Source organism: Oenanthe melanoleuca, chromosome 2 (assembly GCF_029582105.1).
Source record: "Oenanthe melanoleuca isolate GR-GAL-2019-014 chromosome 2, OMel1.0, whole genome shotgun sequence".
In the NCBI taxonomy this organism is placed as follows: domain Eukaryota; kingdom Metazoa; phylum Chordata; class Aves; order Passeriformes; family Muscicapidae; genus Oenanthe; species Oenanthe melanoleuca.
Genome location: NC_079335.1, coordinates 39,501,552 through 39,516,151, shown reverse-complemented (window position 1 = coordinate 39,516,151; position 14,600 = coordinate 39,501,552). Strand labels below are relative to the sequence as shown.

The 14,600-nt window shown below is 36.6% G+C and overlaps 1 protein-coding gene across 1 annotated transcript in view; it reads right to left on the bottom strand.

Annotated features, from left to right (window-relative positions):
- Window positions 1–216: 216 nt before the first annotated feature.
- ALKAL1 (ALK and LTK ligand 1) overlaps window positions 217–14,600 on the bottom strand; it is a 34,425-nt gene continuing 20,041 nt past the window's right edge. Inside the window, exons 2-5 of the mRNA XM_056482782.1 lie at window positions 9,925–9,978; window positions 5,939–6,019; window positions 3,676–3,752; window positions 217–848 (exon numbers count right to left, since the gene is read on the bottom strand). Coding sequence (XP_056338757.1) covers window positions 3,688–3,752; window positions 5,939–6,019; window positions 9,925–9,978 — 200 coding nt within the window. The 3' untranslated portion in view covers window positions 217–848; window positions 3,676–3,687. The remainder of the gene's footprint in view (window positions 849–3,675; window positions 3,753–5,938; window positions 6,020–9,924; window positions 9,979–14,600) is intronic.

Below are 14,600 nucleotides of genomic sequence, written 5' to 3'. Positions count from 1 at the left end.
GTTTGCACTTATTTAGCTGGAAAATAAATGTCTGAATAAAATTTACCTCATGAAAATGAAATGCTGCAAAATACCAAACCCACAAGTTTGAAGTTCTCAGTGGAAGATTATTTCAAGTTCACCAGTAGATTAAATATATATATATGTTAAATAAGTGACCTCTTAATATACTTAAGTAACCCCTCCTGTAAAATAGTTTCTTTTTATGTTCTTTATTCCACCAAAACTGCATTGCAGTTTTCCAGTCTTTATATTTACATTATTTGCAACTCTTTCCATAAGTGCCGGTACAAATGTAACTGATGAAAATCCAAAATAGTCATACAAATGTTCCTGAAAGCAAGGTGCATTTCTGAGCAAGTTTTTTCTGATGCACAATAATAGATATGTATATATTAACAAAGCTTCATAATATAAAATATCTTCCATGGCAAGTAAAACTTCCCCACTTACAGCTTATTCAGATTTCAGTTACACAGACTTCTGCATTTCAAGTTAGTGCAAATAATGAGAGTAAGAGCCTGAGCAGAATGATGTAAATACAACAGAACAAGAGAAACAGCAAAATTTTACCAACTCCCTGCATACAGTTATAACATTTAATCATTATCATTAGTATTCTTCATATACAATGTATTTAAATAATTGGCTTGTCTGAACTATAGGCAACAAATTTACAAAATAAAATAATGCTTCACACAAATATGGAATGTCGGACAAATATATGAAAATAAAATGCATCTAATAACAAAACGTTGTAAATCAAAAAGATAAAAGATGTCTTCTCCATTGTTGAAGATTTCAAGGCACTTTCTTGGCAAATCAGAATTCTCTCCTTGGTAGAAAGTCTGCAAGAGAAAAGGACATGTCATTTTATAACTAGTTTCAAACCGGAGAAGCAGACTACTCAGTAAAATTCTGTTCACAAACCACAGTTTCCTGCGGATTGCATAAATCATAAGATTAACTTCAAATGCCACTGGGTCCTTCCCTCCTGTGAACACTAATGAGTTTTGACGTGGCAAATCCTCAGCGTCAGTGCCAAGAGGTTTAACACACAGGGGTCTGCACTGCTGCACCTCGCAGAGGAGCTCCCCATGCACACAGTCACAGCAGCTCTACATTCTGGGTTTCATCAAATGCTGTACTTCCATTTGCCGGGATCCGGCTCAGGAAATGCAAACACACCCACCCAAAACCTCTTAAGAGCTGTAGGGGCAGCATGTGCCCGCTATCCCGGCCCGGAGCCACCCCGCGGCGCGGCAACTCTCCATGGTGCTGAAACGTCCCGCCGCGGCTGGTGCGGCCAGGAACGGCGGCACATCATCGGCTTCCCCCAAGCAAAAGTTCATTCCGAAGAGGAAAAGACCACGTCTTCTCTGTATACTCGGATATTTACAGACGAGGAAGGGAAATATTTGCATAATAGCACTGCAGCTTTTTTTTTTTTAATGAGGAAAAGGCAGCCTATTTTAGTGCTGGCAGGAAAAGGCTTAAAATAGCTGTCAGCTCTTCAAGTGAGAGAGCCTCCTTCTTCAAGGCAACCAAGAATTTACAAGACTCTGTTAGATGTTAAAGTGAAGGCATATTTTCTTTTACAGGCAACAGGCTCTACGGCTCTGTCCTCTCAATACTAATGTGAGGATGGTAACGAAAAGAGATGCCTTCTGCCAAAAGAAGCAGTAGAAGCAATCAGAAAATCATGTTAGAAATGCAATGTTATTGAGGGATGAATGTATGTAACTCCTTTGTTGCACTTCCAAATAACAGAGAAGTGAGACTGACTGACTCGTCACTCTTCTCAAGAAAATGTTTCCATTCCAAGAATCAGTGGATATGAGCAAACATGAAGATCTGAGGATGTCTTATTTATAATGGAAACTATCCACTGTACCTAGTGGAGGAATGGGACGAACAGAGACAGATGGGAAATGCTCAGATCATGGCTCTACTCTATCCCATAATGTTTTCTCTGTTTTTAACAAAGTGGAGAGAAAGCCAGCCTAGATACAACTTTAAGGGAATGCAGTGCACACAGGCTGCTAGCAATGCTTACCATTTAAAACCTTCCTTCCCTATTTTTCATGTCTTTGAGTGTATTTTTGGCAGGCAAATTAAAACACCTGGCTTTTCAAATCATAGCAACTTTTGATCCTTTTGTGTTTTAAAGGTGGAAATAGGATGAGATAGATGCTTCTGTGCTGTGGATATGTAGGCAGATCTTTGACTCATTCTCTTGAAGGAAAAAGAAAAAAAAAATTTTGGAACACCATAAATCTCTCTAAAAGGCCTGATACATGAATCCAGAGGTGTAAATGGATACAGATAAAGGAAAAACAAAGAATAAAAAGGTAAACCTGCAGAAAGTAAGAGAGTGGTGGGATTGTTGAAAAACCCGAGATTTAAAAGAGAACACTAAAAAACAAACAGGAATTTAAGTACCCCACCCTCCCCCCTTATTTTTTTTTTTTTTTAATAGGGCATTCAGAAGAAGATTCCTGCCTTGAGTCATGAAAAGGAGATATAGGCAAAGCAATGAGATGCCTAGTCAGTCTCAGGCACATTGCCCCTGGTATATTCAAAACCATCTGCAACACCTGGAAATCAAGAGGCCAAAGAGACTGGAAATAGTTAAGAAGAGAGGAAGAGAAAGAAATTATGTCATTTCTTCTCAGAACTGAAACACTGCCATATTCTTAAAAGCACAGCCACCAAAATGAATCCCACCTCCACTGAGAAATCAAATCAGCTAACACTGACTCATATCCTACTCTTCTTTTCTTATTCTTGATTAGTATGAATTGAAGTCTTGATGAAGGAAGAAGTGACATACACAACTCCCCCAAGCTCCAAGCTTGCAGTATTTGTCAGGAGGAGGTGGTGAAAGGAAACTATCTTTAAAGACATTTAAATAAATAAAATTCACTGATTTTATACATTTTAGTGGTTAATAATAGCAACCAGTGTGTGCATTTTCAAATTAACCCTTGAACCTTATTAATATTTAAACAATAGGAGAAAACAGCTCACTTTGAGATGTTACTTTTAGCCATGACAATGCTGTTTAATTAACACATTTGACATGCTATTCATAGAGATGAATGGACTGGTTTCTTCCTCAGACTATTTAGTGAAACCTTTAGCTTTCCACATCTTTATATCCAGTTTCCTTCCATCACCATGAAGTGGTTATCAACTTTTTAGAAATTCTCAGGAGACAATATGGGAATGAAAAATGGTTCCAGAATTAATGAAGTGACAGGTTATCTATGAAGATTGCATTGATAGACCTGAAACCAAGAAATTCTGTTTCTTCCATGGATTAACAACAAGTCCTCTGCAGAATGGCCTGAAATAAATGTGCTGATTATGTCCTTGAGCATTTTTCTTTCACCAAGAAGACTTCTTGAAATTTTGGACAATAAGAGGCCACCCAGTGCATAATTATGGACTGCAGTGCCACAAGTAGGAAATTACAGTGGGGTCTGTCAGAGGTATTTATGCTTCTATATATTGTCAGGCAGAGCCAGTCAGTTCTGCAATGCCAAAGCTGAATGCTGATACACTCTGATAATACCACATTTTTGTATGTACACTGATAACAAGGCACAAGTGTGAAGTAAATCACTAGACCATTCAACAAATAAGAAAATGAGTGGGGAAAAGGGTACTTACATAGCAAACATCCTAGGACTGTGTACACAAAGGGCTCATTGCTAATCTCGTTAGCAACCTTGCACACCTCTTGTAATCTATAAAACAAAATTATCCACAGTAATAATGAATCTCAGTTGCCAGATACCCTCAAAAAACTGCATAAAATTAAATTTAAAGTTTGTACTTGAATTTCAGACACTACACAGTGAAGCTGTTATCTGATGGAAATTTATGAAATTATGTGAGCAAGATGCAATATTAGATTATACCTTAGCATAATCAGTGCTCTAGAGGAAAAGTACTAGTGATGGCAGGAATTTAAATTTTGAGCAGGTAGTTTCCTACTGGGATGTGGAAGACCAGGAATTTAACTCATTAACTGAAGGATATTCTAACTATCAGACTATAAAACAGTTGGAAGTCAAGCTGTTTCAAACATTTTATTGTTCCATTTAGTATTAAAATTTATTTAATTGCATATTTTTCACGTTTAAGTACATCTCCTAATCAACAGACTAAAAATATTACCCTCCCACTTCCAATCCCTCTGTCATGAGTCCTTGGTTCAAATGACCATTTGGTCCCATAGTCACTGCCATCCTTTCTGATGTTTGCTAACACGAAACACATAGGTGCTAATAAGTAGTTTAATAAAACTTAACATAAATTGTGCCAAACAGCAAAAAAGTGATTGCTATATGGGTTTCAGTTCCTCAGAAAATATTTGTACAGTATATAACCATGTCAGAAGGAGAGGAAATAACTCATCCTCAGCCATCCCATAATTACTAAGGTGTCCCTGAAAGAATATATCAAACCCCTCTAAAGACACAGGGAAAGATCTTGAGCAGCCTGAGTGATGGATAAGGTGGAGACAAATCTGAAGATTTAGAACAGAATATTTAAGGTGAATGTAGCCCATTGTCTGCTTTGGGTTTGCTTGATGCAAGGGGGAACAAAATCTCTGCTGTGGTTTAAATCACTCTTTTTATTTTACATTTATTTTGATAGTTGAACTAAAATATGAATTCACACCATTCAAAATCACAGTCTTGTTTTTAACTTTAAGAAAAGTTGTTTAATTAGAAGAAAAAGAATATTACTGTGTTTCTTTAGAAATAAAGTGAAATGCTCCAGCAAAACTTAAGAGTCCAAATAATATTCACATACTCTGGATCTGTGTATCAGGGCATACAGCAACCAACATGGCATTTTTGTTCCACAGCATGTAACAGAAATATGCCTTGCCTACTCCTCTGTGTTCTTAGAAATCTGCCTGTATATATTTTGAGGATCAGCCATGAATTCCTACATTCCAGATTCTGATAAGCATAAAGGCAAATGGAGATGAGGGCTGCTCCATCCCCTTTCAAACACTAAAAGCTCTGAGGTGCTGAGCTATGGTGAGGGAGCATCTCAGCTGCTCACAAACAGTGCTTCTAAGTGGTGCAGTCAGAAAGTGCCATTGTTTTCTCTTGTTAAATACTGAAAAGCTTGCAAAGCACCAAACTTTATCCACAGTTTGTGCTTATGCATCCCTAATGAGATTCACCTTCTCTAATTAAAACACACTGCTTATTTTCCACTGACTTTAATTGAATTGTCCATTGCACTAGAGAATGCTGAAGTAACTTCTATTTAAGGAATTTCCCTTTTGGTTTGGGGATTTTATTTGCTTTTTATATCCATTTTATCCAAGAACTCTTCTATTTTTCAGTGTCTCCAACAAAATTATATTCAGGCTGTGTTAAAGCAAAGCTTCTGCAGTCTCAGTGAGGAAGGCTGTTTGATGAGAACTGAAAGTATCAATTACAAAATGATGAATCAAATTATTTTATGTTGTTTAACAATGCATAAAACAGAAAATTATACTCACAAGCTGAAATATACTAAACTTCAAAGATATAACCCTACTATTAAGCATTAATAAAAAGAAGGAATGGTTCAGTTTTTATCTTGCACAAGTAAAGCAAAAGAGAGCAGGAAGGAGAATATGGTTTCACATCTGCCCTCTGCATAAGCACGCTCTACTGATTTTTTTCAATGTAGCTTTCATTTCATTTATTTCAGCATCTCTTTGAAGGAACTCCATGATGTTCAGCTGGCAGCAAGTGCATTAATAGAAAATCTTTATATATTAGAAGAACTTGGCTATGTTTTGTAATGTAGTGCTAAAGAGCAACTGTTAAAAAAGGACCAGGACATCAAAGACTTAATAGGAAAAGTGTGTTGCTTTCAAACAAGTATCACAGCTAGCATTAAAAGGTACTTTGCTACTTACAGGTTGGAGTTGAGCAGTCCCTTGTGTTGTGATACAGTCGATGAAAGTGCTTACTACACTCTGAGGAAAATGTGACTGGCCCTGTTTGAAAACAAGGAGGAGTTAACAACAAGCTCTCAGTGTCACTGCTCTGCAGCTTCAATGAATTACAAACAGCTTTAATCATTTTTTCCTGGCTAAAATTTCTTTTAGTTTTTTACTGTACCTTAAACAACTATGATGCAACACAGGTATAGTAATGCTAATGAAATAATAGAGACAAATTTTGTTGCTGTGCCTTTATGCTCATGATATAAAAAACAGGAAAATGACACGTGTAAATGATGGGCTGGTTTAGCCTTGAAATTCCAGCAATTCAAAATTAGCAGCAAAATTTCTTATATGGTGAAAATAGATTGACAATTAGAATAGAATCTAGTTTGTTCAATAGTTGTCTGTAATCTAATGTAGAAATCATAATGCACCTGGACTGGATACTATTTGTAAAGATAAATAAAAGCAACATTTTAAGCAAATATGAGTTTCTAACCCCTGGAAAGATAAAATACTTTCACATACTAATTCTTTTAATTTGCACATAGATAGTTTATAAAATTCTTAATATACAGTGTGGGTGTTGAGGGAAAAAAAATGACAGCTGAATAACACCTAGGAATCTGATCTCCTGTTAAAATAATCCTAGTAAAAAAGCATCCAGATGTGCAGAATGCAGGGTGTTTCACCTTTGGGAAGGCAAGTCCCTGCATGTCCAGGGTATAGTGTGTTGCTCTCTTCTCTGGACATACTGTGCCATCTGTTTACATTAATGTTTGATAAGAAAGGTGTCCTTGCTCATGGCCAGAGGGCTGGAACTAGATGATCTTTAAGGTTTCTTACACCCCAAACCATTCTGTGGTTCTATTTTTCTATAAAAACATGGCTCAACTGTAGCAAGCTGCTGAAGACCCCTTCCAAAATCACTGATGACCCCAGCAAAGTATTACTGGTGACATTCAAGTTGAAAATGTAATATTTGCATCATGTAACCTGCTTAGCAAGACTGTCACTGACAGCTGGGGACGAGCATCCTGTGGTTTGGACAGAAAACATTGACATAAACTGACATTAGGTGAATAAGACTAAATTTAAATCTAAATCTAAATTTAGAATAAAAATAGCTTGTTTCAAGCAATGCTACAAAATGATGCACTTGGAGCAGACTTTGTTGGCCAACTTTCCTTTCAGTGGAAGACAGGAAGCATTTCTGGGAAAAAATAGTTGTTTTGTAACTTGAAAGGTGGTTTATGAGCCTAGTAAAATATATCAAGCTAATTCTCTCTGGATAGTGAAGCCAAACTGCCATGAGCTCCAGAGAAGATTCCTCTCCATGGCAGTGAACATACTTGAAGGTTAGATATATTTTACACTAGTACATGGATTTCAGTAGGTTTTTGAAGCCACAAATAAACTTTTCAACAAACTGGAAGAGCAGCCTTTGCAAGACTGAACTGGAATATTGTTGCCATTTTTATTTTATCTGAGTGAGTAATTAGGCTCAAGGAAAAGTATGTAATTTGAAATTATCCAGCATATATGGAGACAACACTGGCTTTTGTCACTCAATAAATTCCACGTTCTTTCACATAATAGATGCTTTTCTAGCACTCTTCCCTGTCATCAAAAAATAGGCTGTTAATTTTATTTGTGCCTTACAAAACACTCTGTGTCAGCTGGCTTTCCAAGCTAAATTGATAGATTGCTTTATGACTCACAAGATTATTTATGATTTTTCCTAGTCAAGGACTGTTACATATGGTTCTTATTTGGCTTTAAAATGTGTCTATTATTCCTGGCATATGAGAAGTGTGCAATAATTTTCTTAACCCTGAAACTGTAAAGATAATGGACTATAAAGATAATGTTGATTTCAGCTTCTCTCTTTTTTTTTTTTCCACAACTTCATTAGTTTAGGATGTCCTAATTCTTGAACTAGTAAGGACCATAATCAAACAGTTTAATTAATGAAGGCTGCTAGAAGATTATGATTGGAACAGAATAACAAAACCCGAAGTTCCACTGTATTTTAAACAAATGCCTATGGATTACAGGATCTAATAAAACCATTAAAATAAAATAAAATAAAATAAAATAAAATAAAATAAATAAAATAAAATAAAATAAAATAAAATAAAATAAAATAAAATAAAATAAAATAAAATAAAATAAAATAAAAAACAAGCAACAAGCAGAAAAACTCCATCATTGAAGATCTTAAGATATATTTTAAAAAAAGAATGAAAGAGAAGAAGAGAGACAGAAAGAGAAAAAGAGAAATACAAAGATAGATAGATGATAGATAGATAGATAGATAGATAGACAGACAGATAGATAGATAGATAGATAGATAAGAAAAAGAAAGAAAAAGAAGAAAGAAGAAGAAAGAAGAAGAAAGAAGAAGAAAGAAGAAGAAAGAAGAAGAAGAAAGAATCTGACTGTAGCAGAAATTCTGAGCCAACAAATAAACTTCTAGTATTTTGGACTGATCCTGCTTTCCTCATTCAATCCAGCTAATCTTACTCAAGCAATTTCAGCAATTTTGATGGCAACTACTCATGCAGAAAAGGACTATTAATTTAATGAATGGCTCCAGAGACTGGCCTTCAAGTATTTTTTTTCCTCTTTTTCTTTTCTATGATTTACCACGCTCAAAATACCTTCTGTAAAATTCATGGTTGTTTTTCCCTGGTTTTGAGTAATGAAACTCATTTTGTATTCATTACTTAGCTTCCCCAGATTCTTATGTTGAGCTTTTTATGGTAGCTGAGGAGATTCCAAAGCTAAAAATGAAAAGGAAATTGATTAAGTACTAACATAAACAAATGTTTCTTGTCTGTCCTTCCCAGGAGAGGAATATTCAGCGTTGCTGTGTTACATAGCAGAGCATACTTGGAAGCTCTATGTTAATTTCTTTCTCATATGGATTAAAAATGGTCAGGTTCACAATTACTCTTGTTTACTGCAAGGGTGAAGGGCCAGCTGGCTCTGGCACATTTCCTGTAGATTCTCTTGGGTTCCAGGGAGCCATTGGCAGAAAGATCCCAAAAGCTGTGCTTATCCCAAAGGTTTGGGTACACTTCCCCCATGCAAAAGAGACAACAAATACCTTCCTTTCTTGTCAAGCACTGCCTGAAATTTCCAGCAAAGAGGAAAAGCATGATTATTTCCAGTTCTCTGTTCCATGCTCCAGTGGCCAACTATTTATCTAGTGTTTAATTTCAATAGTTCAAATAACCTTGAAAATCCCCATGAGATTTGCAGTGTCATGCTTTGAGACCTTCACTTTTCTGAGTTACAGAAAGCTGGGACTGGAGAGCAAAGAATCAATCCAAGCACCTTGTCACTGGCAATTCATATTCACATATTCAGAGGGTGCAGTATTTTTCTCAGTAGTTGAAATACAGCCCCAAAGTTAAGTGCATTAACCTCCACCTCAGTTTTCAATTGGCTGTAAGCATCATAAAGTTTCATATTTGAAACCACAAGCTATTTTTATTTTTCATTTACATTAATTTAATCCTTCCCTGTTCTGTTTCCACTATTAAAATAAGTATCCACACGTAGACATCATGAGACAGATGCAGGAAATCTTCCCTGATTTGGTGAAAACTTACTTGGTCACAAAGGTCTGTTTCCTAAAGATATGTGCAGTCCAAGAAAAATTTCTAAAATTACTGGATGTGAAAATAAATATGGAAAGCAATAGGAGGATAAAAGTTAAACAATGACTTTTAAATAATGCCTTAACTTACAACATTGGTTATTTTAGACCAGATATTTCAGCTGATTATTCAATGAAACTAGAGTTCTTAAAAAATTTCTAATTCTAAAATATGCACATTTAACTTCAGAAATGCTAATTTGGTGTTGAGCCGCAAAAGAATTAGTGGTGTGACATTTGTAGCTACTTAAAATATGCACATGTGGGAAAACATAAGCAGCTGCCTTACCTGTAAAATGTTTAATGAACTTGTCTTTTAGACTGGAATCTCTTGGAAAAATTTCTGAGGAGAGAAGAAAAAAAAATTATACTTATGTAGCCTTGGAATTACAATAAAAACTTTGAAAGCATAATATGGCAAGATGCCTGATGTCCAGAGACCAAATAGCTTCCCAAATTAACTACACAATTAATTTTCATAGTCGTGGGGGTGTGGATATGAAAATATTGTGAAGTATTTCAGGTAATTACCAGATGAATGCTAAATGGTCATCCTACAATGCACAATCATTTTCTGACACTTAATTCTGCACATCTTAGGTCTGAGTGGGTCTGTAAGTATAGAAATACTGCAAATAGTATAAATACATTATCATACTTACAAGTATGTAGGTACCTGAAGAAATTATGTAAAATATTTAGATAAATACAAATTAAATATCACTTTTTGGGTTTTGAAATAACAAGTACCTGAAAAGTGTCCTACAAATCACAAATTTTCATTGCAATATTAGTTTAAAAAAATGGTCCTCCTCTCCTGTGAAAACTGTTGTGACTTTTAAAACATTCACTTTCCATTTATGTTATTTTTTTTCCAGAAAGTAGAAGAGAGTAGAAGCCTCAGAATATACAAAAGAATCACAAAGAAAAGAAAATGGAACACAAAAACATAAAGTTCCTTTTTCTTTTATGTTCCTCTTTTTTTTCAATGGGATGCTGCCTCTGGCTGACAGCAGAAATTCCTAATGTAAGTGAATACCCTCAGAACCAGTTCACCTCCCCCCAGTCTCATGAATTTTCCACTGAAAAAACCCATTAGTAAATCTTTGGGTACCTGCAGTTATTACTGGAGACAGTCACAAGCTGCCTGTTATGTCAAATTCAAAGAACCTTCCCTGGCAGTTAGACAAGGAACATGACTAACTTGCAGTATTAGGACCTGCAGTTAAATATATTTGTTCACTAAAAATATTTCTTTACATCCAAAGTAATTTTAAACCTTTGCATTCTCCTACATTTTATTCAATTGCCATACTGAATTAACATTTAGCTCAGAAGAGAGCTGGTTTCCTTTCATACTAGAGGAAGATGTTGGTTATCTGCCAAGATAAATTCTTACCACTGGCTTTAGGCAGTTTCTCAGAGGTCACATGGGTGTATTTTTAGGCTGGGATTTTTAAGATAAAATGCCCAAGTCTTACAGCTACTCATCAAGGTTAGGAGACCTACTTTACTTAAGATTCCTTAAAAATACCAGTTTTTACTATTTTCTTTTCTTATTGCAGAAGAAATGTCGCCCCTCCTCCAATAAACTTAGAATTTTAATAAGAAATGTCAGGTAGCTTAAAATTATACAGAATGAAGAATATAAAAAGGTAAAATAGGAAACAATTGGTGTGAGTTTTGAATGAGATGCCTCAAGTGGACAAGTACTGATGAATAACCACAGTCTGGTGAAGGGTGGGTTAGGAAATGACCATTCTTGCTCAGACAAAGAACATTTAGATACAGACACTTGCAAAGTACATAGAATTTCCTATGGGAACAGTAGCTGCTTTTTACCCCATAAAATTCTCTATTTGCCCCATAAAATTCTTTAGGAAAAGTCTGTATACAGCCAAAACCCCATCCCTTAATGCTCAGAAGGTGAAACAGCAGGACAGACTGATGCTGTCTCAAGGAGCTATGCATTGCCAGTATAAAATTACCAATAAAAAACTGCAGAGTGTGCTTTCCACGAGTAACACACATTGGCCCGGGCTCAGAGCAGCCCAGCCTGGCCTGGCCCAGCAGGAAATGTAGGTCAGTGGTGTGTTGAAAAGCAGCCCAGTGGCACTGCCTGCCTGCCTGCTGCTCCTGTCCCTCCGGGCAGCAAGCAGCTTTTCAGCATGTGCCCATGGCCCAGCTCCCTTCAAGGGCTCCTTTGCTTCCCAGCACTGCATGTGGTGGTGAAACACCATCAGTGAGCCCCAGCCCTGCACAAGAACAAACCAAGCTCATTTGTATGAGCATCACGGGCAGCACAGGTTACTGGAACACTTCTGGCTCTAAAGGCAGCTCCCCCTGAGCTATGAATTTCCAACACAAGCACAGGCATTTCTCCCTCCTTCCAGCAGCACAGCCAAGCCCCTCTGTCTGCACACAGCTGCGGGTCTGAGGTCTCAAAGGACCCAGCATTTCAATCAAACTAATGAACACCTTCTTTAAACAGAGTATGTGTCACTGACTCCTGATCACACTGCAGCCAGAAGCAGGATATCAAGTTCATACATACTTCCAACAAGCTCTTCTATAAAGCAGCAAAAAAATCCCCACGAAGAAGCCCCTGAACTAGCTTTTTCTGGCTTTTGACAAGTTCGTAGTTGCTCCAGTCATATTTCATGTGTTATCTATCACCTATTAAGGTGCCCATTTTCACAACAAATATCCTCACAATGCAAATTAAATTTCTTTGACATACTAATTTCACAGAAGAAAGGCAAAAGTGTTAATATAATAAGATAGATTGGCAAAGTATTACTAAAGTCAAAACACTTCAAAGTCACACTGTGAAAAACTAAGAGAGAAACAGGAAAATGAAAAAATAAAATGTTTTAAGTATGAAACCCTCATGAACAGGAAATACTGAGTGGAGAAAGTTTACTCAATTCATTCTTGCCTTATGACCATATTACACACACTATTACAATACAGCCAGTATATATCCTATGGGACATAGTAATATTGGTTTTAATGAGCTGGGAGAATATTTAAACTGTGGCATTCTTGTGCCCAGGCTTACAAAGTCTGCAATGCTCACCACATGAGTTAAAAGGCACTTGAGCTATTGACCCTGTGTTGGTTCTGGGCATAATCTCAGTTTATAATCATAAATAGCCTTAGTTCAAGGATTTATTTTTTATTTACATTAGGACCTCTATGTGTATCCTTAGATATTTACTCATTTGGGGCAAAATATTACCTGTTCTTCCACAGACATCACTGGCCATGGGCAGCTACTAAATGCTGCTAAAATGGATTTGCTACTGGCTCTTCTGTCTAAAATAGCAGAAATATTTATGGTAAACTCTAGGGACAAGGCAAATTTAGAGTTTTCTAGCTCTGTTTCACAGGCAGAATGGTTAAGTTTATAATGCAAAGTTGGTTCTAAATCATTCCATACTGTTAGTTTTATCAAGCTGATATTTCAGAGATCTCATGGCTTTAGGTAAGATGTGACTAGATCTGCCTGAGTTTTATCCCAGTTGGGATAAATGTGATGATGGTCAGAGCTAGCCTGGTCTGAGCTAGGAATCAGTAAGTAACAGCTGATCCAGCTCTCCTCTCTCAAATTTTGTTATAAACTTTCCAAAGTTGATTTAACCACTGTTGTAAAGATAATTCCCTAGAAAATTATTCTTTCAGTTGTTATTCAGCACCCAGCAGCTGACAGTAATGTTTAATTTTTCACTAATTTGAGTGAAATTGCAAAAAAGGTGGGGGATAAATAAACTTCAACTTGGTCTCAGATTCATCCTCAGCTTGCAACTTAAGACATAGCTCCACCTTCAATGGGTCTTTTCACCTTTCTGTATCTTCAGTTTCTGTGTTTTATCTGTTCAGACTGCAAAGTTGTGACAGCAGATGCTGATTTTCAACCTGTGTTTGCACTGTCTCCAGTATCATGTCACCATAATTGTGCCAGGAACATTCATGTCCTAATGGAGTATAAATAAAAAACCCTGTGATCACAGCCCTGAAATAAGTCAACTCCACACAACAGTTTGTTGACTTGGAACACATCCTCAGGCAGAAAAAAATCAAGATCTCCATCTGTTTATGCTCCCAACAGACAACTTTTGTACATTTTTAGTTTATTCAGAGAATTAGTTTCAATCTCACAGCAGAAGTGCTCCACTGCTCAAGGCTGGGCCAATCAGCAATGGTGGTAACACCTTTGTGTCAGGGGTGTTTTTAAGAGAGAAGGTGTTTTTAAGGCCTTATATTACTTCTGATTATCTCTCTCTGATTTTGGAGGTAGTAAATTCAGTTAGGATCTCTAATTCCAGCCTGTTTTGTCCATAATATTTGGTGGCTGATCTCTCCTGGTCCTTATCCCAACCCATGATCTCATTTTCTCTCTCCTGTTGCAGCGGGGAGTGATAGAGTGGCACTGGTGGGTGTCTGTCCTCCAGCCAGAACCAACCCACTACAGTTGAGCATTTTCCTGTTTCTGTCTGTGAAATGGCAGAAGAAAACTGTCAGCAGTAAGATGCAGCTGACTCTTCTCTTATAAACCCAGATGCAGGCTTCCAAAACATTTTGGCATGAAGATAGCATGTGGGTTTGGGTTTTTTCTTTTGTTTTGGTTTGTTTTTCAGAAAGAACATTTTATGTCATGAAACTGCTTACAACACAGTATGTTTTAGAAATTTTAAATAATTGTGACATTTTAAAGGGCAAGGCTCTCCTAAGTTTCAGCTTATACAAAGGCTATATTGGTTCATAGTATTCAAATAAATCTTGTAAGGGTTGAAATATCATGTTCCCAAAAATATTTGAACACTGTCAGCAAAGCTGTCTCTGGTACTTACACAAAAAGTCAAATTTATTTAGATGGACCTTTTCTTTACTACAAATTCTCCACCTTGCCTAAAGATGGCAACTCTTCCCTACTGCAGCAATACAAGGCAAATACTACTAGGA